General features: G+C 48.4%; 1 protein-coding gene across 1 annotated transcript in view; it reads right to left on the bottom strand.

Moving 5' to 3' along the window:
• Positions 1 to 26548, bottom strand: part of IGSF3 (immunoglobulin superfamily member 3) — a 100183-nt gene that overhangs the window by 68987 nt on the left and 4648 nt on the right. Inside the window, 1 exon segment of the mRNA XM_055802419.1 lies at positions 2862 to 3239. Within this exon segment, the coding sequence (XP_055658394.1) occupies positions 2862 to 3239 (378 nt within the window).

The raw sequence follows: 26548 nt of genomic DNA, 5'->3' as shown, positions 1-26548 counted from the left end.
AAGTGCCTGAGGAGCACTTCTTACTCCAGGCCATCAGAGACATCACGTTCTCAGACTTGGTACTACTCCATCTTGGGCAAGATCTTGAAGAAAACGTAATGTTCAGCAGAGACAGAAAAATGGCAGAGGGACAATCAACCATCCTTGCTCTTCATGAGGTGGACAGAAGTGGATTTTCAAGCCCAACCAGCACATCTTTGAACCTGACAAGACCACATTTGAGCAGCTGCAGGGCTGTGCTCAGATGGCCGGAGCAAAGACATATCCCAGCTGCTCTGCTGCAAGCCGAGACATCCCAGTGCAGACACCAGTGTCCCATGCAGCTCCCCCATCACAGGGCCATATCGCCTGGGTGAAAAGGGGAGAAACTCTTGCTTCAGCTCTTCCCTCAAACCACAGGACACAACAATCCGAAGCTCCCAGAGCAGCAAGTCTAAAATCAACACTGCTTCAAACCCATCCATTTCACACATAAACAGAGAGAATAGAGATGCTAACAAACCTGTCTCCCTCCAGGCTTTTCTGCTGCCAAACAAGAGCCACTCAATCTAATGAGTCAATTAAAAATTCATAACTGGATGAAAGAGAAAAAAAGTTTGGTTCTGTTTCTGAGAAAATGAGAACAATAACTCTCATTTGGCTCCCGTGTACCTCTTCTTGCATAGTCTGCTGCAACAAAGCCTGCCTGAAAACCCATGACCTGTAGCTTACAGCTAAAATGAGAGGGGGAAAAAATGAGAGGAGCCCATTTTCCTGGCAGGACTTCAGGGTCCGATGGGGCTGAAGTCAGCACCAGCTCATGTGAATGGGAGCCAGAGAGGAGGCCCACTGTAAGGGCTTGTGGTCTGCAGGTCATTACAGGGGGCACTCTGGAAAAATTCAGGTTCGGTCAGTTTGGTAGAACCACAGAAAACACCTACGCAGATACACACATTTAAAATGCAAGTGACCCTAAGCCGCTTCTGAAATGACTTTTCAGAAATGAATTAAGCTAAACCAAATTAGGGCCCCAAATTCTGAGCGCAAGCATCCATGAAGGGACATAATGTGATTTAACTAATCCACTAAAAGTTACTTTAGATCAATTTTCTTCAGCATCCCCGACAGAAGCAAGCCCCGAAGCCAATGTCCTCAAAGCATGATTCACGGGTGTCTTCAAAGCACTATACATGGGTGTCTGCCGAGTCCCACATCTTACCTGCCTTATAGCTGTGGCAAGGGTAGGACAGAGCAAGAGCACACTAAACCCAGCAAGCCCTGGGCTGGCCACTGGAAGCAGCTGCTGAGCTATGGTTAAAACCAGTAGGGCACTGGCTCCCCAGCCCCCAGGGAGAGCAACAGAGGAGCTTCCCACTGCCCAGCCATCAGGCACGCTGGCTACGCTCGCCCGCATCCCGGCCCGAGTGCACCCACACCAGCAGCCAATGCAGGTACTCTCACCTGCTCTAGCGGCTCTCCTGTAAGGATCCCAGCTCCTTACTGGGATCTTCCACCGCCACAACCCCACCACGCCCCCAGGCACTTGTTTTTCACCACGTGTTGGTTTTCAGTGGGCTCCCTGAGATGACTTTACAGCAGCAGCACTGACTCAGTCTTGTTTAAACTAAAGGGGGAACCACAAACCTGGACACCTGAAGCAAATCACAGAACTACACCAAAAAAAAAAAAATTCAAAAAAAAAATAATCAATCAAACCTGAAAAGAGTATTCAGACATCCTGACTGCTCATGGACATCAGATGGAAAGGTGGCACCTAAATAAGCACCTGCATCCAGGCTGTGGGGCTTCACCTGGGAGAGTGGCTGGGCTGGCATCTCAGAAGGGAAGGAGTCAAGGTGCACACAAACTGGAGGCAAGAAGCACAACCCAAAAAAGGAGGGCTACTGTGATTTAAACGTACACCTCCTCTCTTTTCACAACAGGTTCCTTGTGTCAACACTGGCCTGCACTGGCAACACCCTAACTGGCTAGCACGTCTGGATGATGCCAAAGTGTTTTCCAAACCAGAGACCTGTAGGCTCATGAATGTCTCCTAAGGAAAGCAAGCTTGCTGTCAGTGGGCTTCAATCTGCTTAAGGGGTATCTCTGATGCAGAGAAGTTCTTTTAGGAGTCCTTCACCCAAAGAGTTTGATGGAAGCTATTTCACTGCTGTTAGCAGAGTTAAGAGACTTCAATCCCATTTTGAGATACAGAAAACAAGCTGAAGCTTGAAAAGGTCAAATCAGCTAGCCAGACGTGTGCCACGGAAATACCCCAGATTTTAAAGAACCTGGTTTTGATTTTTCTAAAACAGACCAAAAAAAACCTCCAACACCCAAAAACTCTCCCCCCCCCCCCCCTCCTTTCATCTGCAGCTCTATTTGACCAGTGAGCTGGTTCCAGGACACATTCAGCAGCACTACCCTCTGTTAAGACCCTGAAAACAACCGTCTCTCCTGTTCACTTCACGTGCTACTTGTTATGGCTCCACTATTTTTGCCACCTTTGGCACACAGCTCTCTCTGCAGCTTGTGTCATCTGCAGCAGCCTCCCTACCCCACTCTTGCTGTGCAAATCAGCTCCGCACCCCTCTTGCTTTCAGCCATGGCTTCAAACATTCTTCTCCCTGGCTATGCTGCCTGGTGCCAATACTTTGTAAGGGCCTTATTAGCAGACAAAGCTTGGTATCTCCTATGTCTCTACACGGTGATTTCCCGCAATTCATACCACCGTGTCGCCTGCTCTCTACTCCTACTCTCCCTAACCCAACAGCTTATGTGGACTACATTGGACATGGGGGGAGGGGTGTGTGTGTGTGTGATGTGTTGTGCAACACGCTGGCGCCCTGTTGCCCCAGCCAGGCGTTAGCAGGACAGCTTACCCACGAGGTTCATCTTGGCGCTGTAACTCCCAAAGTACCTCTCGTCGGTGTTGGGCGTGTGGCACTCGTACTCCCCGGCATCCCGGTCCTGCAGCTCAGTGATGTGCAGCAGGACGGCGTCCCCCTGCACCCGCTCCACGTAGATCCCCCGGCTGTGCACACGCTGGGTGTAAATGGCGTAGGGGAAGGAGGGGTCGATGGTGCTGACGATCTGCACCTCCCGCTCAGGGGCCGAGGGCAGGTAGATGGACCACTGGAAGTTCTGCTCTGTTGGGCCCTGGTAGCCGCTCACCTTGCACCACAGCGTGACGTGCGACCCCTCCGTGCGGTAAAGGGGTCCTTCCTGCACCGCCACTTGCCGCTGGGCCAAGGCCATGCCTGCGGGAGGAGAGAAGTCCAGTGTTACTTCCCGACAGGTAGCCTCCATGCCTCCCCCCAGATGTACCCATCCCACCCCTTCCCACAGCCGTGCTCGGCAAGGCAAGCCCTCACACCCCATTTTAAAGTCTGGCACAGCACCCCCTCAGCCACGTTGCAGGTTTTTTTGCTGGCTTAAGGGAAATGTCTGTTAAAACACCCCGTGAAAGAACCAGTGTTGAGGTAACAGAAAACCTTTCTTCGGTAACAGGAAGAATCCAGGCACAAAAATGTACCGCATCGCATGGCAACAAACCAGAGAGTCAAGCTGACAAGAGCTTCGTTTTCAGTACTACTCCTATTTTCCAACCCTATCACTAGGGTCTTCAACCCCTACCTACTATCCCTGGTTGGGCAGCAACTCCCTCTTCTCCCGGCATAGCCCAGTCGGGAATATTTTGCACCAGGAGACAGACCCACCTGCAATCCAGGATGCTCCACATGCAATCCAGGATGCTATGCTCCCTCTCCGTTGGCTTCCAGGCCACCCAACTGCAACACCGTAAGCACCTGCCTTCCATCAGCAAACCCGCCGGAGACTCCAGCTACCACAAAATCCCTTTTTTTCCCCCCAAACCCAGCACACCTTCTCCAGTCTGTTTCGCTTGTAAAGGCATGCAGGGAAATACCACGTTTCCGGCACTGCGTTCCCAAGTCTACTTGGAAGGAGTATATTCAGTACGTAACAAAACCAATTAAAGTTAAGGGAGGGAGCGGGCACGTTACACTAAGACTTACCGCTCCTGGCTGCTGGAAATCAAGACCCAGTACAACACGTTGTACACACACAGACTCGTGTGGCACAGAACAAAGACAATCCCAGAGCACGGCGACTGCGATCCTGCTGTATTTTTTACACCGATTATGGATGGCTGGCCCTTGGGCTCATGGCACATTACCAGCACAGCCCTCCAGGGGCCAGATAAATTACAGCAATCTATCTTGTTTGTTGCTACATCAAAGGCTCGAGGTCTGGAGACCACGGTGGGTGTTCATCGGTTATTGAGTTACCAGCAGCATGCGCGAATGGCGAGGCCAATCACCCTGGCTTCCGTGACTGCTTGCTTGCCATCATAAAACAGCAATAAGCCGATTTAAAGCGGGTCCTGCATAATCACATTTGCAAATTTCATCCTCTCTGTGTATGTGTGTGTGTGTGCGCGCACCTTGGGGTTTTTCCCCCCTCCTCTCTAATTTTTGGCAACGTTCAAGTCTAGAGAAGAATTTAACCTTTCAAAAAACTAGCAGCTTGCGGGTGGAAGAGGTAGCCCGGCATCTGGGGATTACTGAGTCAATCCTGCCCTCTGGACATGGATGTCCAGATAGGAAGTTTTTCTCCACAGCCAGCCTGGACCGGAGCCAGGAGAGATGGTTCTTACCAGCTTAAAACAAATTGTGAAAAATGGGTTCAGCACATCCATCAGGCCGTGCAGCTGAACAGATGGAGTGCAATTCAAACTATTAACTTGGGCTCAGCTTGCTGCTGCTCCAAATTATGTTTCTTTTTACTCTTTATGAAATAATGTGATTTAAGGGGAGGACAGGGAAAGCTAGCGTGTTCAAAAGGAACAGGGAGAGGAACAACAGAGGCAACACTCCCCCCACTGTTTGCTGTACCAATCTCTTCATCCTGAGGAAAGATACCGCTAGAGACAACTAACACATCTAAGGTGCAGACAGCCTCTTCTCTCACCCCTTAAAGGCCAAAGGCCAAAGCAAATACTACAGCCTTTAAAGTGAACTGGTTTTACAGCAGCAAGAAGGGCAAGATCTTTATTGCACACCTAAAGACAGCCCATAATACAATTTTTGTATGCACATGTAGCCTTGCTACAGCATACAGATAGCCTGCACGCAATGGCACAATTAAAGTTGTGCCACAAGGCAAACATGCAATGGTAGGAATTAAAAGTTGCACACACAACACTTGTTCAGGTGTTTCTCAGCTGAGTGCATGACCTTGTTTTGCAGGCTTTTAATGCACTGCTGGTTTTTCTACATAGGAATTCTTTTAAGGAGTTTTCCATCTGTCCTGTTGAAATACATCATTTTATCAGAGACACATATTGGCCCTTCCACAGCTCGCTGGTGAGATCACGACCTCGGGGACCCACAGCGCTGATCTCTGTGCCCTGATGCACACAGCCTTTTGGTAGATGTCAAATCCTATCACACTCATGGCCAGCACTAACGTGGGCTTCCTTCTTCCCTTGTCGGCAGTTTTTGGGACCTTGCCTGTAAACCTACAACCTGGAGTCCCGCTCCAGGTTCGGAAAAGACCCACTTTCTACATCCCATCCCTCCTCTCATATTCCCTCTTGCACTGGACCGCCACACCTTCCTGATCCAGGCAAAAATAAGGAAGGTAAGAGCCAAAGAGCTCTTTGTTGCTCCTTTCTAGCTCCAGGAGCCCAAACAGCTGAGGGACCAAGAACCTAATGTAGAAAAAGCCCTACCCAGCTCCAGCACGGAAGGAAGACAAAACAGTCAGGGTTTTGCTACAACTTGCAGCAAGTTACTGCTTGTTGGTTGCATGGGGTGGATGTCCAGGGGGGGCAGGGAACAGTACAGCCGCAGTGGTCTTCCCCCTGCCTGGCCACACACTCCTGCTCTGACACAGACGGGCACAAATGCTCTTCACCACTTAAAAAAAACCAAACCAAACCAAAACAACCACGCAGCAGAAGCGGAGATACTTCTCCATTAAATGATTTTAACTGAGGAAGGAAAGGAGAAAAACAAGCAGCCTAAGACAGACATTCCCCGCTACAAGTTTTTTTTTCCTCAAACAGTTAACTTTTTACACTGTGAAGGGCGTTTGGCAGTTTTCAAGCTCTGGGAATTGCTATCCACAGACATGCAGTATCAAGAACAGATCTGCACTTCATAGCAAGCAAGTGTTCTGATTAACAAAAATAATGTGCCTGAGATGCCATTTCAAACTCTTATCTTGCCTTCTCGAAGTGAGAGAAGAGCTCACTGGAGGAGAGCTGTATGCTCCACACCTCCCCTAGGACGCCCAGGAGACAGTTATGGTGGCATTTGGCTGGTATTGCACTGGCACAGCTGGCTTTTAATTGCAAATCCAATATAATTTACTGACAATGCAAGGGCTGATACAGAGGAGGTAGTGAGCCAAGAGCTACGTTAAAATTAATAAGAAATGATAGGTTTGTGCATCTGTTTTTTTCCAAAAGGCAGCAAATCCCCCGCAGTAAGGAGGAAGCATTCCCTGATCACTTACAGATGAGAACTTGAGGACTACTGTCAGCAGCCTTTTGAGCAAAGAGCAAGCCAAACAACAGCCAGGCAGCTCTCCACACTTCCGCTGGCTTACCCATCTCCCAGGTCCTATCTGGGAGGCAGGAAGCGCGTGGGGAAAAGAGGAGGCAGCAGCAGCAAGATGGGATGGTGCAGCTGGGCCCTTAAGACTCAAGGCCATGCACCAAAGGCACTGTGCAGGACCCAGGTACCCGCAGATGCCTGGTCCCTGTACCCCCCCTACATCTGCCCACCCAGGAAATTTCAGGGCCATGGCAAACATCACGTGAAGCAGCTTTGAAACACAGGTGAAAGGCAAGGGGGAAATGCAACGTCAGTCACCCAGCCATTCGCGTCTCCCTTGGCACACCACAGCCAGGACTTCAATGCCTCTCCATTCAACCTACAGGCAAGGAAGGATGTCAAGCATCCCTGCCAGCCAGGCATCTCTCCCAGGAGTTCCATAGCTCAGCTTCCAAGTACACTTCATCTTTGCAAAATCTGCACACTCCCAACAATGTCAGCTGAGTGCAGCAAGATCTGACTTTTCTACCAGGAGACGTTCAGAGCTCAGGTTTTCCAGACATGTGTGGTCATTTCAGGTGCCGGATTTCAAACACTTCGAAGATGCCCCATTTCAGGAAGTGCTGAACACCTACTCTTTGGGAAAGAGATGGACCTTCGAGTCTCTTTCAGAAGAACAGGTGTGCAAAATCGTATCTGAGAATATTGATTCAAGGCTTATCCCAAGGGATAGGTGAGCGTAATGGAAGAAAGGATGGCTCTGCACCCAGCAACTCTGCTACAGTACTGACACACCAAAATAAATAAAAATTAGAGACAGAAGGACAAGAAACCTCTTGCACAAACACTCTCCCCATCTCTGAGTGTGTGTTATGCCTGCACCACACCCAAAGGCACCGCAGCAAGTTGCATCAAGTAATCTCAGATATCAATAATCACTGCCAGTAGACCTTTAATCTAAAAGAGAAACTTGAGCTCTTAGGAGTATTATCGTGGGTCTCTAATCATTAGAGAGCAATTTAAAAAGAAGTCTTTCTATTTTTCCATATCTTCCAGAAGCGTAGGGCTGACAGTGCTGAACACCAAATGGATTACATAGCTTGAGGGGCTGTTTCTGCTCCTGCAGCTTTACAGCAGTTTTCCTTCCCTCAGAAGCTCTAAAGCAGTATTTGTCAATAACTGACAATACTAATCCTAAATTTCCTTTAAAAAATACTTTGTGCCCTTGACTACAGTTATTAGACTGAAAACACTTCCAGAGAGATCCCTCTACAGAGATCCCTCTCCCTGTCCCTTGCGCAAATACACAGCACACAATCCAGGTTTTTCTTTTTGTTGCTACTGTTTGTTCCATTTATAGGTGCCTCTGAGAATGTGTCAGAGAAGAACAACAATGATGACAAGCACTATGGAATGGCTTCTGTGTAAGAAATAACGGAGCAGGGAAGGACTCTGGCCTGGAAAAAAGATGGCTTTAAGAGGAGCTAGTAAAGGCCTATACTGATATGCATGCCATGGAGACAATGGTCAAGAATCAACAGTTTACCATTTAAAAACCAAGAGCCATCAATCAAAACTGGTCAGATCCAGGTTTATAAAAAGTGAGGCAGTTCTTGCAGCTGCACACAGCAGACCCGGGGATGTCCTTGCTGAACGATGCTGTGGATATGGGAAATTGAAATGTGAGTGGGACAAGTACTTGAAAGAGGACTACTAAATAGATAGACCATATCAGGTTCGGGAGGCTCCGAAATTTCATAGCTGTCTGCCTACAGCTTTCTGAGATGTGATACTGAGCAAGGTGGAGGAACCTTAGTCTGAACTGGTACAGCTGTCCTCATGCATCTTCGCAACCTGTCATTGCAGGCTATACTCTTCAGCCATAAGGTCACATCTGGTCTGCACACTACGCATTGGCTACGCTGCAGCAGAAGCTAAAAAAGGCACCGTTGCGGCTTTTTCTCTAGAAGCACGGCCATCTCTAGAAGCATGGCCATGATGTGAATGTGGCCAACTGAACTGGTTCCCTCAAAATACCCTCAGAACTGAAGCGGGAGCCTGCGCCTGTGTGCAGGGAAGGGAAAGGGAATGTACATAAATCCTATTTGGCTATGACAAACGAGCATCTGCAGCAGACCACAGGACCTGGCAGAAAGTCCCCAGTAATGAAGACAATTCAGACACAAGTGCTAAAGAGCAGTTATGCTAAAGCGTCTACTTCCTAGCTTGAGAGATGCTCTGGGCACACACAACCCAAGAGCAGGTGCAGGCGCCAAATGCATCACAGGCTGCGGCAACTGCTGCCCTCCAGCAGGTCTGGGGCTTGCTCAGGCAAGAGCAGCGCAGGAGCCCAGGCTCCCCACCCGGCTGGCCCTTGCTCTTCAAGACACCGCAAGGCTTGCGGTGAGGCAGGTGCCAGCACAGTCTTCCTCCAGCTGTGCTCAGCGCCTTCAGCCCTGGAGCAGGGCCATAGAGGCAGCAGGCATACCTGCACTCCACTCCAACTGCAGGGTGAGGAAAGGATGCTGCGCCCACAACAAGGGAACAGTATTTTAATCCAGTTCAAGGGCTCTGTTGCTTGATTAGCTGATGCTGTTAATTTGTTCCTTCCCTTCTGCCTCCCATACACTCGCAACCCACCGCCACCAAGGATGGCAGCACTGCGGGGCGATGCCACCACCTGCAGCTCACGGGCAGCAGGCCACGGGGAACAGCAGGGCAGGCAGAAGCAGCCTTTGAGCTGCAGCAGTTTGTGCATTGGCTGTGTTCACAAAGTAACAGGGCACATATGGTTAATTGTGGCCCAGCAAGCAGGGCTCCCCTGCAGCCTGCTCCTCCTCAGTGTTTCCATTCCCCTACCCCAACACAGGAGCATCATGCCCTGCACAGGTCTTTGCTTCCAGCGAGTTGCTCAGGGACAGTTAACATCCTCCAAGCTCATGTTCCATCTTAATTCAGCTTAATTTTTCAGTCTCCCCTAGGCATGATGCTTCCCAAAGGATGGCCCTTCCTCTCTCCCTTCTGTCCCCTGGGGAGCATACAGGCATCTCTTGCCAAGACCAGCCCCTTACTTAGCCCTGTTGTGGAATCCAGAGAAAAAAAGCAGGGATTGATATCCACAAAACAGTGCTGTATTTCAAGAAGGCTCTTCCAAGCCCACCGTTGTCCAACCACTAAGAACACTTCCCCAGGCAGCTGTCTTACTTTTCATCGGCCGAAGACGAATGTAATCCCTATGGGAGACTGCCCCAACAGACAAGACCAAACAGAAACAATCTTCTAGCAACATGCACCTGCTATCCCGTGAACTCTCTTGTTAATGCACACAAATAAAAACTAGGTTTGAGCTTAATTTTTGCATAAATGAGTCACAGCAGGGACAATCTCTGTACACTGCAACCTGCTGCCAGATGGAAAAAAACAATGCTATCAGAAGAAAACATGTGGTACCACCACCCCCCACCACCACCCCCCTTATTACTGTAAAGCCTCATTCTGGGAAAATACAGTATTGTGCTTGGTGTATTTTTTGTCATGCCAAGAGAGTTCACTGTACTGAAAGGCTGCCTGGAGCCACCTGCAGAAAGACTCTGTCCCTATCCTCCACCTTTCTGCTTTGATGTTGTGCTGGCCAAGGGTGCCTGATCCCCTGTCCTCCTCCTCCTCCTCCATTCCTGCCACCATCCCACCACCTCAGCATCATGGACTGTCCTTCCCGAACCGACTCAAAAAGCTATTCATTCCTCCTTCAAATTCCTCCCACTGCTGAGCCAACTAAGGATGGCTAAGTAGAGAGGTCAGCCAGGAACAATTTATATAATAATTGGTATGGAAATATCACAATCAGTGGGGAAATATCAAAGCATGGGCAAACGAGACAGGAGCCGCCAATGAAGCTCTTTGTTCTTCCAACACAACTGCTTTCACTCATCTCTGCTAGCTGCTCCATCTCGCAGCCGCTCACATCCACAGCAGATGTTTACTGTCTTTTAAGAAAAATGTTTTCAATAAATATGAAAGAGGTGACATTTCTTTTAATCACCATAGATTGTTGTGGCCTGTGACTTGCTTCCCAAGTACTGACTGCAAAAGAGGTCTTGTACCTCTGCTATAATTATGCACCCAGTCAGACATCCAACCCCCTCGCCAAGATCAGAGCCATTTTTCATCCTTTGGTTCTTCTCAGATCTGGTCCTTATACTGACAGACGACTTCCTTACTTTCCACAGTACGGCATTGGTATTCTACAGCTGCACAGTGTTATCTACCCTTGTGATTTTTTTTTCCCTTTCTTTTAAAGCAAGCCTCATACTACATGGATATCACATTCCTCTAACAGTTCCTTCTCTGTGTCTACAATTAAGCATTGTTAGAATACGTTAGTTTTAACACCACCTTAGAGCGGTCTGTCCTTGAGCCATGGATCATCTCCATTACCACAACATTTAAATTTCTAAAAATGCTGGCAGGAGGATGGAATAATGCATCATCTACATTGAACGCTGAGAAGACAAGAAACAATAGGCTTGGACTTTAACGACAGAGATTCAGGTTGGACATGGGGGCTAGGTATATTTTTAACTTCCCAGCAGCAAGGAAAATGAGGTACCAGAGAGACTGCTTTGTGAGACTGAACTCTCTCACGCTACAGCTCCCTCTGACAAACGTTTACCCTCTTCAGGAATACCACAGGTGGAGTCGAACCTGCCCCAGGGGATGCATGACACAAGATCTCCCTGTTCTTACAGTTCTACAGTTCTCCATCATCCTACTAGAAAGCGACGTGAAGTTACTTCGCTGCACTAGAGTCTGTAACTACTCTTTAATCTGCTATAGCCTTACCAAAAAACCACAGAGTCAAGCATCCAGAAGTCAGCCAGCCACACTTCTGGTCAGAGAAAAGACCACCACCCTGCATTAACAAAAGGAAGGAGGATGGCAGGGCAGCAGGGCAACCATTCTGCACACAGGTCCCAGAGCTCGGCAGCTTGTGGTGCTCAGCCTCCTTACTTCACACAGGCTTTGGAGAAGCTGGGGGGATCAAGGTGTACCTGATGTAAAAGGTGAATAACAACACATGCTGATGTACAAGGGAAAGACTGAGCTGACTGTCCTGCTGGTTCAGATTCATAATGGTAAACAACTGTCGGGGGCTCAAAAATCTTTGTGCAACACACCTACTGCTTATTATAGTTTGACTATTTTCCTGCAAAGATCCTGAGAGAAAGAGTCCCTTATAATCCGAGATCCTTGTATTTCCCAAAGGAGATACCAGTTTTGACTAACCCCACAGAACAGCACAGAGCTCCAGTAGCACCACAGGTTCTTCTCTTTTCTGTACTTAAGATAGAGCCCATCCTGTGAATCTGTTTGATAAACTATTTCTTTTCCTCCAAGGTCAGAACGGAACCTTCCCAGCCCTTTTCCAACTCTCAGGTCAGCGTGTACTTCGTATAGCATACCATCATTACGCTTATCATTACAGGAAAAAATACACAAGCAGAAGCTCCCTGGCAGATTATACTTATATTGGGAATATGCAGGCAGGAAGTGTTGGTCTGCCCACGCACTTCTTCTAACTTGCACTGCTCTTCGTGTCTTATCCTCAGGAGTTTCTTCTTTCCTACAGCCCACTTAATACATGCCCTAGTGACTTACATCACTACTGCTGGTTCCAGGTCTGGTTAAGCACTACAACACACAGCAGCATTTACAGTGGCCTGCTGGAATGCCCAAGGCGATGCCTAGTTTTATATTTTCCAATGAAAAGCAGTGATGGCTTCATTACTGCCTTCCCAGCCTGAGCTTTGAAGCTGTAACCACAGGTACTCACCGTAAGATTTAGTATAGACTTGCACAAAAAGCAAAGTCTCCCAAGATTCCTACGTGTGTTTTTTTCTTCTGTTCTTTTAGCCCTTAAAATACATGTGTGGACACACCATTTACCCTGGTGTCTCTAGTACTGCTCCCAAACCTCTAAAAGATTCAGCATTGTCATGCTAGTACCAAAGCTACGAAGCATCACCACAATTTCAGAGTGCTGAACTCTTAGCTGGTATGTGTTCCCAACCTATCAAGAGGAGGGGAAATTAAATTGTTTGAGCGACAAAGCTAGGCAGGAAATTTCTGACATAGTTCATTATGCCCTGCAGCCTCTGTATTTCTTTTTATTATCATCCTTTAGTCTTCAGGTCCTACATGTTCAACAGCCAGGCTCACTCTTAGAATTGTCAAATGTTATTCCCTGCGCGATCACTCACTCTCAGACAATAATAAACTTCATTTTGTTTCACAGTCAATAATGTTTTAATGTCACTTCTTTTTTCATTTTCCTGCATGCTCTGCACTCCCTCCAAATATTAAACAACTGAATGCCCCTATTACTGCTGTAGTTTACTTCGTAACATCCCAGATGCTTAAAATATTCTCCCAGGAGAGAAGAGTATAGAGTCCCAAATCTCACCTTCACATTATCCTTGTCAAAAGGCAACAGCATTTACTACCCAGCCTGTCACTAAAGGAATTCCTTCGCCTTTATGAAGAGTTCTCTCAAAATACTTCTGATCCACAGAAGCTTGGCTCCTTGCCTTCCCTAAAATTTGCTTTTCCTTAAGAAAAGCAAAGCTTCTCGCTCTCCGCATTTGAAACAAATGGGAGGGAGGGAGCATGCCCAAGTGCCTCCTTTCACCTTCAAAGAGAAACTCCAGTGTTCAGGCCCATCTTTCCATACTCCTGAAAGTTGCTTATTTGGCTTCTCTCCTCTTCCTCCGAATGACTACAGGTTTTCCCTTACTTTGGTAAGGATGACATTTAGGAGTTCAGCACTCCAGCGTTCTCTAGGACCTTCATTTGCATGCTTTTTCTTCTGGGCTGGGCGAGAGCATCTCCTTTTCAACCCTCAAATTAGCACTCTTGAGTTACCATCTATGAATTGCTTAACCCCAAATCAATTGTTTTCTAAGGAGAGAGACTTCACAAGAATTTGTTAGATGCCGACAGGTTTGAAGATCTGATGCCATACTGCCCTGTCGCACATCCCTCCCTGCCTCCCAAAGCACATTGTTCCTCCAGCACCCCAGTTGCACCCTCAGGCATGGGCTCTGCACCTGCTCCCCTCCCCCTTTTGAGCACACCATTCTATAAAAATAGCACTGCAAGAAGTTATGAAGTGTAATATCTACAAATGAATGCAGCCACGAGCAATCTCTCTCGCTTCCTTCTGGCAAGCTGAAGAAACATTTGCGCCTGTCAGCCATGGCCATTAGCATGGGAGAACATCCAATTTGCAAGGCAAAGCTGCCATCATGTACCTCTTCTTCAGCAGAAAGAGCTTTCAGGTAAACAGCAAATTAAGTTATCCCTGAAGTCAAATGTATTGGTTAAAAGCATGCATTTCTCTAAAAACAATTTTCCCACCCCAACATAAAGTGCCACAAGAATACAAAGCATGGCCATGCAACAGCAGACAGTTTCTATCCTCACCCCGCTCCAGATTCTTCTGGTTTCTCCTCTGTTCACTAAGCACCAGCAAGATGCTGCCTCTCAAAGCCTCTGTGATTCAGTTAGACACCATCCTTGAAAAAGAGACACAGATCCAGGGAGATTCTTCAGCTACCTGCTGCCTCTTACTGCTAATTAAGATGTCAGAACTCTTCGTCTCCTTACACTGTAATTTATTCGTTTGACATGCTACAGAGACTATCAGCAGTTGTCACGAAATTACCAAGGCTCCCATTTCAAATGGGAGGACAGATACTTCCTGGTATTTGGAAAGGAAAACAAAAAACAGAAAGAGAGATGCAGAAGCATTTGCGTTTCTTCCTCCCAGACTGAGAGTAATAGTAAGGTATAAATGAGTGTGCATAGAGGGAACGTAACGCATTACTATTAGCAACGAGTAAGAAGGACAATCAGATACATACGATTCCCCTCCCTGGGGAGGCACAACCCCATGCGCTAGGGGGGACTGACCAGCTGGAAAGTACAATAAAAGCTTTTTATTTTTTTAATATTTTTTAATTATTTTTTTTTTTTTTTTAAACTGTGAGGGTGACTGAGCACTGGCACAGGTTACCGCAAGAGGTGGTAGAGTCTCTGTCCTTGGAGATACTCAAAAGCTGTCTGCACATGGTCAGGAGCAACCTGCTCTAGGTGGCCCTGCTTGAGCAGCGGGCTTGGACCAGGTGACCTCCAGAGGTCCCTTCCAACCTCAACTGCTCCATGAAGGACATTTCAACAGGACTGCATTCACCACCGCTATAGGCTCTTATTTACCTTAGCTCAGCACCAAGCACCTAGTCAGAGCAGCCTCACTGCACTCACTCCCCTGCAGAATGAACAGCAGCACAAACACCCTCATCTCAGGAAATTCAGTTTAGAAATGTGCTTTCACAACGCACTTAAGCTGATCTAGGTACCAGCTGCGATGGAAAAAAAAAAAAAAAAAAAAAGCAGTCTTGCTTTCCCACTCCCTTTATTCCTGGCAACATACGCATTCCTCTCCCCATGCTTGACCCCCCTACGCACCGAAAGAAGAATGACCCAAGGAAAGAGTTACTTGTTTCCACTCAGACAACAAGAACACGTTTTCCTTTGGGGTTTGGGTATGAAGGAAAACAACCCTTTTCATAAGCAGCTGGGATATTCCACCAGCTCAGCGGTACTGTGAAACGGCACCTTCAGACAGGCAGCAGATGGGTCAGGGGAGGCCGGGGGGCTGGGGAGAGCAAGGCAGCATGTGAGAAGTGCCGTGGTCTCTCTGCACTAGCAGATCCTGATGGGGGGGGTCTCTAACAGGCCTTGTGGCAAGGCATCAGGTGAAGCAGTGCTGCAGGCACTTCCCAATCAGAAGAAAAGGGTGCCAAGCCACCATTTGTAGCAAACAATCTAAAGAACAGGAGACTTAATGAAGCCTAGCTTCCTATGCCTTCAGGAGGGAGGCTGTCCCTGAGACTAATGACCAGACCGCAAGCTTCAGCTGGAGCTTCTCCTACAGCTGGCACAGCCATTCGGAGGCACTGCTACAGCCCCTGAGGAAAACGGCCTCCGTCAGTCCCCTGCCACCCCCTCCCACCTCCCGAACTCAGCTACCTAGTCCTCACAAGACTTGCTGGAACTCGTTTATCTCCAAGCTCTCTACTCCCATCAAATTTGCGTGGAATTGGCCAAAGGGCTGCCAGGTTATCCAGGAAGGGGCGGTAGATGAGGCAGCCCGATCAGATAACCCCTCCCTGGGAACCCAGCCTGAGGAAAGCCAAGGAGAGGCAGAGGCTGGGAATCGAACACCACACAGAGGGATGAAGTGCTAGAAAAGACAAGGTAGAACAAGGCTAAGAAGAGCTTTTAAAGGCAAGACAAGCATCTTGCATTTGGCAGGGAGAGGAGGAAGAAATAATTTCAGAGTTTAGGGGTATGAGCAGATAACCAAAAAAACCGAACAAATTTCAGAGGCAGAGATGGATAGGAAGTGCTGCAGCTTACATTTCTTAAGCAGACTCAGGTGCATGCACATGCGCCCAAGTGCGTGCCAGAGATGGAGGTCAAGATTTTAATTTGAACAGAAATACAATCTTGTAACATCAGCAGAGAGAAGCCAGTCCAATTTTTATTAGTGGATAAAATCAAGAGGCAAGGACTGTACAAAGAGGTGGCCAGCATCACAGAATAGGCACTGTAATAACCACAACCCCCCCCCAAAAAAAACCCCAACCCCAAACCTGAAGCTGGACAAGGTATGTTTATAAGGATGTAAAAAAGGCTCTGTCAGAGAAGCAGGAGAAGACAAACACAATGGGACACGAAGGAAACCATTCCAAAAAGGGACCAAACCCAGTTACTGCAAGGGCAACTGCTAAGTCAAGGAAGGTAACGCTGCATCACGACACAGACGCAGAGCAGCGGGCTCTATTAAGAAAACCCCTGCGAAGTAAATCACAGAGACAGACTAAACTGGCGGAGAGCTGGGAGGCAAGAACTCCAGACAGAGCATCCCATGGGGCTTGCAGAGGACAGAGCAGCTGCTGAAGGAGGAGGGGATAAAGCAGCTTTGCACTGAGGGAGAGAGGCTATGAGTAGCAAAGCAAATGGCAGAGACAAGGGAAAATGAGCTGGGATCCTTAAGCAAGCAAAAAGGTTAGAAAAATCTAACTTTGTGAAAAGCACAGAGAAGGAAAAAGAGTACAGGGCAACCCCCCAGGTAAAGGCAGGCCCTTATTTATATGCCAGTCCTCTTTGCAGAGTCGCTAAGGTTTGAGGAGCGAATCTGAAGGTGGAGAAAGGGCTATCCAGGCTGGGAGGGGAGGGAAAGTACCCTTAGCAGCATTCAGCAAAGCAGAAGTTAAAGGGTTTATAGGAACAAGGCAGAGGGAAGGAGCTGAGCACTCCCAGACGGGGAGGTCGATGCGGTCAGAGGGCTCATGCCGGCTTCATGGCACTGCACGACAGCAGGAGCAGAGGCAGCAGATGGTGGGGCCAGGAGATGGGAGAGAGGGTGGAAAAAGTGTCCCGGGGGGGTGGGGGCAGATGCCACTGCATCAGTGGTGTAAACAGCTATGGGACAGAAATGCTGACAAAAGAAGAGGGGTGGGAGGAAATCCAAGACGAGGGTGCAAGAAAAAAGGTGGCACCAGGGGTGGCAGGGGAGGGGAAAAGCAAAAAGACCCCAAAGGGGGAGAGGGGTGTTGGCTGAAAACCAAGACAAGCAAAAGCCTGCCTGGCAAGCCAGGTACCTCGCTATGGCACGGGTGATCTAGGCACAGGGTGGAACAACCCTGGACTAACCAACAGCACTTGCTGAACGAGAGGGGCCCCAGCCCTTGGCACAGAGACAAGAACTACACGCAAGAGATGTGATGGAGAAAGGGACATGACCTTAATGACTGCAAGTCTCACTTGATGTATTGAGTCTGGAAAAAGCTGCGAGTTGGATTTTTTCAGGGTTACAGCATCAGCTCAGCAACACCACACCTCAGGCACAAGTCCAAACGCCCTCCCGCCTCCCAGAGCAACACATCTTGTCACCCATGTGACAAGATGGGGCAGCGTGGCTCCAAGAGATGCTCCAAAGGCAAGACACCGCAACTTCAGCAAGAGCGGACTCGCCCCTTTGCAGGGCTGCAGGTTTAGCTGAAGGTCTGGAAGAAAGCACAGTCCCAGTTTCTAGACACAGACTACGTGTCTGAGGGTGACTAAACAGCATTTGTCACTAAACAAAAAAATCTTTTCCAATTAACTGAGAAAGGAAGGGGGGGTGGGGGTGGTAAACCCTCTGCCGATACACCACACTGAGCATCCTCCTGCCCACACTTCCCAATGAGCAGACGTACACAGAAGTTTTGATCTTCAGCTACTTACTTAGCAAAGCCTAGTCCCCTCTGATCAGGGAGTTAAGGAAAGGCTTACATAGCTACCAGGGAGGGAGGCTTTTTATTTATCTGATTTCAACATGCCCAAGTTATCAGGCTCTAGAGGAATTCAATTAATGAGAATAAAACTCTTGTTTGATGCAAGTCTGGAAGGGTGGTTTGTTTTTTTCTGTAAATAGCTGTGCCCCAGAGATTTTCTCCTGATTATAAGCCTTAACAGCGACTGACTGATGCAAGTTGAACAGATACACCAACCACACCAAAATGCCACACATGCTCCAGACCTGTCGAGGACTGATGGAGCTGGGGGAGACCAGTATAGAGACAGGGAGCAGGGAGGGAGGCAGGCAGGGCCGGGAAGCTGGGTAGAGGAGCTCCCAAAGGAGCTGTGATGCCATCCACCGCCCCAGTTTACTGCAGCGGACTGCAAGCGGTGAGGGTTGACACCGGTTGCATTACACACCCACTAGCACAGCTTCACAAGCACCTGCCCGTGGCAGCTATGAAATACCACCTCCGTGCGCAGAGGTGCAATTAAATGCCCTGCACAAGCCGGCAAGGCAAGGCTGGGGCACCACTGCAATAGGGCCGCTCCTGGTAAACGTCCCAAAGCACGCAAAAGCCAACCCCGGTGCCCAAAGCCATGTCCCAGGCTGGGGCAGTGCCCCCAGGCCCACCACAGCCGCCCTATGTGTGGAACACCACATTCGCATCCCCTGGGCCTCCCGATGAGGAGGTAGGACAACCCGAGGGGGCGTCGGGAGTGGGGGGATGGTGGCACACCCTGCCACAGATCCCCATCTCAGGCCAGGCCGTGACAGGGGAGGCACAAAGTCATCTCCTCCTGGGACAGGGCTGCCAGCGAGGGGCTCTGGGGGCTCCAGCCCCACCGGCTCTCTGCTGCAGCCGGGCCCACTCGCCCAGCCCATCTCCTCAGGTGGGACCGAGGAGCTCCAGCAAGGCCGGGGGGACCCCAGCACATTAGTATGGCAGTGGTCACGCCAGGGCCCAGGTTAGCCACCGGCACCGCGGAAGAAGGGGAAAGAAGGAACTCTGATGGCAACATAGGCTTCGGATAATTTTACTTGGATAATCCTCTCCTAAGGCTGGCTGGCTGGCTTTAAAGGGAACACAAGGAGGAACATTACAAACCACTGAACCAATGGGAACCAAACACAGGGTGCAAAACTCTTCTCATTACAAACATTTTTTTAAAATCCTGCCATGAAGATAAGCACAGCTCCCAACACCGGTTTCCATTTAGGAGATTTACCCAATGTTTATTCAACGCACATTTCACTAAAACCCGCATGCTTATATCCAGCCAGGAGACTGAACAAACATCCATAATTTCCTTTGACACCTCCTAGCTACACTGCTCTGACAAAATCAACCAGAGGCATCCAGTACCATCACATGTCACAGAAAAAAGAAACTCCAGCTCCCTCACTAAACCCCCTTCGACACAGCGAGCAAGCAAGAGGGAAGAATCACAGGCTGAACCAGCCAGCATCCATCGGCTGGTTAGGACAGCACCAACAATACCTCCTGGCTGTATACTTGAGAAAGACGCGTAGGTGTTTCTATAGTCTACTTACGCAGAAACCTCAGCAATTTTTCCTCCTCTTCCCTAAGGGAGATTCAAGACATTTGAGGTTTAACAGTTGCAACAAACAGTCTCCTCTTACAAGAGAAAATATTCAGGAACAAGATAACAAGAGACACAGTTACTGAAACAGGATGAAAACACAGAAAAAGCCTCTGGGGTCTAAGCACTGCCCTAATGACTGCCGACTGCTACTCAGAAATTCTGAATTTGAGTATACAGCTCTCATCACCACTTGCAGATCAAATAGGAATGGCAAGATGAAATCTTCACAGCCTGCAAGAGAGGTAATCTAAGCCACCATTTGTGAGCAACCTGCTAGCAATGCCACAGCCCCTGCAAACACAAAGACATAAAAATCTGCAAATGTCCTTGATCTTGCATTCATTCCCCAGTAGACTACTGTGCTGAACCCAAACATCACTACTTTTCTGTTTGGGGGAGTTGAAGGAACGGCACTTACTACACTTGAAATGGCAGGAGAATATATTCTCTATTCAAATGTGATTGCAGACATGGGAGATGGGTTAAAAAAAAAATGGGTTAGGAGGGAAATAATGCCAGCTATGCTCCTTTAAAATAAATTTAATAACAGTATTTTACTTATTTCACAGCCAAGAGGTAGAGCAATTCTACAAAGCCAACTCAAAATTAGCAGATACATTTTTCCCTGTACTCTAGAAAAGAATGCTAATGCTAAACCCATGATATAGACAGCAAAGTGTCATCAGAGCAAAGAAGGTAAAAATAGCGAAGTTATCTGTAAGATGACTAAGCAAATGGATTTTCAAAAATATGCTTTCAAACATGACACCCTTTTCTTGGAGCTGCATACATCCGTTTAGCTTTGTTAATTTCTCAATTCTTTCTTTTGATAATTTATTTTTGGCCTCCCACTAGCATACTTCCCCAGAAGCCTCGCTTCACCCTACCCACACTCAAGACTCACATCACACATACAGAGAAGGATTTAGAAACTGATGCCGATCACCCCAGTAACTACAACGAACCTCTACTGCAGCGCTTTCAGGACAACATATATGCACGTCTGCCCGTCCACTGTAAAACTGGATTGCTGCTATCTCTTGTTGCCCTCATTTCTACCCCTTCTTTATCACCCCCTGCTATCTCAGGGGTCTTCATGACTCCACTGGCATCTTCCAAGACTGATGAACCCTCCCCTTCTCACGTGACCCTTGCTTCCATCATTTTTGCAGGCAAGGAACAGCCCACCTCCTTCCCAGGCCACTGCCAGTACCAGGAGGAGGAGGTTGGATGATGCCAGGAACAGTGGTGCTTAGAAAAAATGGGAGCAGCAGAGCTGGGTACCGCTCCTACAGCTGGGGTGGGAGCCACATCCCCCAGTACCTCTCCCTCCCACAAGTGCTGCCAGCAGCCAGGCTTAGAGGCTGCTGGCCTCAGCTACGGCCACGCTCCTCTGTGCATCTCCCTCTCTTCCACCAACACCCAGATGTCTCTGTAAAGAAAATTACCCTTTCCTCAGATTACATCTCTTTAGGGAATTAGTTGGCCTCCACACAGCTGCAATCACTGGTAATCTACATTTCCGAGGTAACAGCGGTAGTTGGTGCTTGGCCAAGCCTCCCAAGTCATTCCTTTGCCATGCCAAAGTGCTGCACATGGCTCCCCTCCAGCTCCATCTCACGGAGGGACTGGCACCCCAAAGAGCCAGCTCCTGCTGCCTGCCCTGACACCTGCTGGGAATCCAGACCTCCTCCTCCAGGAGCCAAGCACAAAGACCTGGGCCGCCCTTCCCAGCAATCGGGTTTCCAAGGCTCAAACCCATTACATCAAGACCATTAGGATGCTTTTAGTAACGCATCCCAGTGGATCTGCTAGAGCAGCTATTAGGTATTTGACACACAGTAAATCTTTGCTTGCGCTCACCCCTCTCATCCCTACATCCTCCCTAAAACAAGCCAGCCAAAAGACAGGGGCAGACTGAACTACACAGCTTTTTGATCCAGATGAAAGCCACAAGTAGGGCTGACACCAGCCCAGCATGGGCATGCCTACAGGAGGAGGCGACAGACCTCTTTGAGTCAGACCCCTTCACCCACCCTACACCACCCCACTCAGCTCAGGGTGGTCTCAGATGGCTTCCTCTGCCAGAAGGAAACCAGCCTCCTTCCCACCACACATTTGCTGCCACCTTCTCCCCTGCGAAGGCTGAAAAAAAGGTCAGCCCAAGCACAAATCTGAATAACTGCTGCAGTTATGCGCTGCCCTTCCTTCGCATGGTGGTTGCGGGGCAGCAAGTGTCCCCTGCCAAGCTCCCTGGGAGCACACAAGCCAAAGCAAACAGATGGCAAACACATGTGTATAACAACTGGCAGCCTGCATCCTTTCCTTTTGCCAAGTTACTCTATTTAAAAGATAAATGGGATGATGTCCCGTGACTTGCCCCACAAAAGCAGAGGAAGCAGGTTTTTAGACTCACCTCTTGCACTTTCAGCGGTGGAAGAAGGTGTATGTCCAAGCACATCATGGGAGAGCTCTTGCTATGGAGGGAAAGGGGGTTTACCTGCAGCTGCAGAGGGACCCTACGTGCACAAGTGGGAAATTCAAGAGGAGTGGGTGCAGTGTGAGAGCAGTGGAAAGACGACAACAAAACTAGGCATCTCAGGCAAGGCTTAAACACATGCAAGAACACAGGCAGGGTCCCTGTATGCTCTAATGACAATGGCAGTACATGAGGCCACCTCTGAACACCACTCTTTACATCCAGGCAAGGGGAAGGAGGTGGGAGAAACAGCGATGCAAGATGAGAAGAAGGAAGGCGTTTTGATAGCTACATATGAAGATGAGCAGGTAGATTTACATCCACCCTGCAGCCCTTCAGACTCTGGACAACCTCTGCCCCTCTGCAATACAGGCATCTGAGGCTGAACTCTGATCCCTGCTCACAGGCAGGGCACCTGAAGCCGATCTTGTTCAAGTCTGCCTGATTTACAGCAGAAAGGAGCAAGAGCTTGGCAACTTAAAGCATTTGGCAGCTACAGACTCTGGATTAGATTTAACTGCCAGCTAGCTCATGGCATGGGATTGATTAGACGTAACAGCTCCTTACATGCCAGTGACCCATAGATTAACTGTGCTGCTGTAACACTGATGGCTGGAATGAATCACAACAGCTCCAAGTTACAGTCACATGGGCTACGCCCCACGAGCCTAACAAGGTGGCAAGAAGAGGCTGGTCCCATTCACATACGATAAGTGTACGATAAGCGAGAAAGCTTGTGCGGGTAACACCATAGAGCTCAAAGTACAAATCAATTTTCTTCTTTTCCTAACACCACGAGTGAAATCAATCAGGGCATAACAATCTCTTCCATGCTACGCTCCCAACATGTACTAAGAAAAAAGCAGCCTGCTCGCTCAACAACAGCAAGCAAAACCTCAGCCCTAACACTGCACTTTTTTTTTTTTTTTTAAGAAAAAAAAGTAAAAATCCCATGACACCTTTTAAGCCACTCTCTCTACTTCAAGGGGCCAAGAACAGAGACGGAGTGACTTGCCTACACAATCGTATCACAAGTCAGAAGAAAGCACTGGAATTTGCATGCTGTGACTCCAGCTGTAGGCGCCAGATAACACTGCAGGCATAAAGGTCAAACCCTTCAGCAGGAGCTCTTAAGATATTGTCTGCAGGCCAGAAGCAGTCAGCAGAAAGCTGGGAGATGGCATGACGCCAGCCCAGTTCCTCTTGGTATCTATGCCCTTCATTGCAAAGCGCCTTAGCACCTGGCAGGGCGGTTAAGCAATCATCCCCTCCAAAACCTAGCAAACATCCCTCCTCCGTAACGGGATTAGACAGCAGAGTAGGAAGACAGGGTACGGGAACCTCCAGTAGAGGAAAGCAAAGCTTGACAGCATATTCAGGAGGTGGAGGAAGCTGAGGCCCAAGGATTGTATGAGAAGGGAGGGAGCAGAACGCACCGAGCCAGGGAGATGAAATGATATTGTGAGAGGGGGCAGAGTACTTTGAAAGCACACCGGAGATAAATGCATTCAGATAATTGCTTAGAAGAGAATAAATATTAGTAAGTACTATAATTACCTCGAACACTTTACAAAGCTGTAAGAAACATGACTAGGAGAAGGGCTGGCACACATGCTTGTTGGGAGCTCCTATTTCAAGCTAGCAAGAAGGAACCAACAAGGCCTGACACCCAGGTTGGTAATTTCAGCCTGGCAGCCAGCCACAGCCCTTTGGCTAGATCCTAGGTACCGGGTAACGCGAGTTAATAAGTGCCAGATTCCAGCACTATGGTTTTCTGGAGTGAAGAGCTTCTGGACGACTTCTGGCAACAAGCACCTGCCTTCTCCTGTGACTCTTATTCAAGGCCCAGCTCCACTTTCAGAGAGGTTTGGAGGAACCTGGGGAGATTCCTGCGTCTCTCAATGATGTTGAATGGAGATAGAAAGGTTCCTCAAGAAAGGCTAAATCTTTTTCTAAGCATTCAAAACTTGATATCCACGCTGTAATGAGAGATCAGAGCCCTTCTCTCCCTGAAAGACAAAGAAAAACTTTTTTGCTTTTTTGGGGCTCAGTATCTCATCTCCAAGCCTCCACCTCTCCAAAGGCTTCAGAAACCATCCATTTCACACAGCAGCCTGGGTCAGTGCCAAGATACTCTCAAAACCAGAACAAACATTTAACAATACAGACTCCATAGAAAAACACATCTACCTCACCCTGTGTTCCCAGCTCCCTTTAACAAGCTTCTCAATTTCCATAAAAAGCCCAAAAGCCATAAAAGTGACAGAGTGTCTCAGGCAGAGAACTCAGGGATGTAGCAGCAGGGGGAAAACAATCACCAAGAAAACAAACAAGAAAATCCCCCAAAAGCCTAGATGCATCACCTAATCCCCACTATTCCCCTGTAACCACAGTGACTCCAGAGCAGAACGCATTTGCTGGGAAGCAAAGCTATCTACTTTTTTGCACAGGGTAGGGAACACCAAATGACACCAACTCCAGACTTATGCCACTAGCTCAAACAAAACGAAGAATTAGCAGTGCCACCACAGCTGTACATCAAAATCACCTCCAAGCTTGTTCAGACCCCGATGAGCTGTTTTGCAAGGGCTGGAACAACAAAACCCAGGACACCAACCAACAGGCATTACTCTTAACGCTCGGCGGTGCTAATGGCTATGCAGCTGCTGCGCGTGTGGCTCTGCAGCATATGCTGTGGAACCTGATGGTTTCTGCTACCCTGACGGGGCCAACTTTGTTGCCAGAAACTGCAGAGGAATCTCCTTATTCCTGCACTTCCACAGCAGTGTCAGTCCTTTCTGACTGGCAAAGATTTCTTACGGCTGCCAAGATCAGAAGAGACAGAGGCGCTAGATAATTTTTCAAGTCCCAAATGGAATCAATAGCTCGGTAGGAAAGCAGAAGGCAGCCAAGAAGGGTGGCAGGTACGCTGCTCAGGAACAAGACAACAAATACAGACAGATCCTCACTATCTCAGTTTCTTTGGTATTTGGGAGTCTTTGATGCTTTAAAAGATGCGTGTGCGGTGGAAGGCCTAGCATTTGGTAAGATCCATCCTCCAGAGCCTGTTCTCATCTATCTTATCAGCTGGGTTCTTCACCTTCCTTCTCCTTACACTTTCCCTTGGCCCACCTTTTTCCTACTCCTCCAATTAACAGTGGGCCAGCTCTTCCCTCCCAGAGGACCACTGCTCGGCAAGAGCAGGAAAAGGACCTGGGAACACCAAGGAACCACCAGCAGCAGAGTAAAATCAGCAAGAAGGAGCCTTAGGAGTGTACAGGCAATGGCTCCAGGCAGAAACCGCAGATTAAATGCTATGCAGGGCAGAGTGGGCAGCCTCTGTCAGAAGCTGGTAATAGTTAGGACAGTGGCTGTGGTCAAACACTGGGTTCAACTCACTTGTTTGGCAGGGCTGAGCAACCGGCTGCACACCCTGGACCCATGGTACCAAGGCCCTGGTGCATGAACAGCAGACTGGGGTAACCCAGCCAAACGAACTCCCCACGCCCTCCAGCTACCTGCCTCCCCAGTACCCCTCTTTCCACAGGCCCCATAAACGTCTGGAGGATCACGTGAAAAATGGATCTACTTGCAAGTCAGACAAGCCCCTCAATCCCTCTATGTACTTACTGGGTTTGCCATGTTAGTTTCCAGACCGAGCAAGTCCCCCCAACCAGTTCCTCATATGAGCACCCTGGCCCACACCCTTCCCTCCCCATGCTGGGCAGGAACAACTCCTTTCAAAGAGCAGCCCTGCTTTTTTGCATTTGTGCAAGTACTGTGCAGCAACAGCAGAAGCCCCGAGTGTCCAAGACTCTCCCTTTTTTGAGAAAAGCTTTGCATCACTTAGCTGAGATGATCTGGTTTTGTGCTCATCTTCAATTACTTACTGAAATGTGACTTTTGCAGCAGCTAGAAAGGCAAGATTTCCTCTTGTCTCATTGCCATTTGCTAATTAAACCTTCTAATGACAAAAAGCTTACTAACATACATCACTGGAAACATGTTCTTAGTACACTGACAGAGACAAGGTGAGCAACAGGTTAGAGCTGGAAATGACATATATGCATGCAGACATCCTAGACCCACCAAAGGCAGCTGCAGACCCAATTTCTTTGCCTTGCAATTTGATCAAAACCCGCTTTGTCAGGAAAGGCTCCATTTTAGTCTCTCCATAGCTGATAAGAAACAGATGCTAAACGTCTCCTAACATTTAACCAGAAAACTATTCCTTAAGAGGATTTTACATGACTAGGAAAGAAATGCCAATATAAAAATGGAGTCAAAACCCATTTAGCAGGTTATCATTAAGGAGTATTTAGCAACTTAAAAGCCAGAGGCAAATCACAATACTGCAGTTTTCCAGACACTGGCTGGAGGGCCTAAATGTCCTTGATACTAGTACACACGTCAAATCACAAGCAGAGGAACCCTAAAAACAAGAAGAAAACCCAATTGTGCTTGAAAAGTTTCCCCCCTTCCTTTGAGGCAA

Source organism: Falco peregrinus, chromosome 4, assembly GCF_023634155.1.
Source record: "Falco peregrinus isolate bFalPer1 chromosome 4, bFalPer1.pri, whole genome shotgun sequence".
Lineage (NCBI taxonomy): Eukaryota > Metazoa > Chordata > Aves > Falconiformes > Falconidae > Falco > Falco peregrinus.
This window is presented reverse-complemented; position numbering and strand designations above follow the sequence as displayed.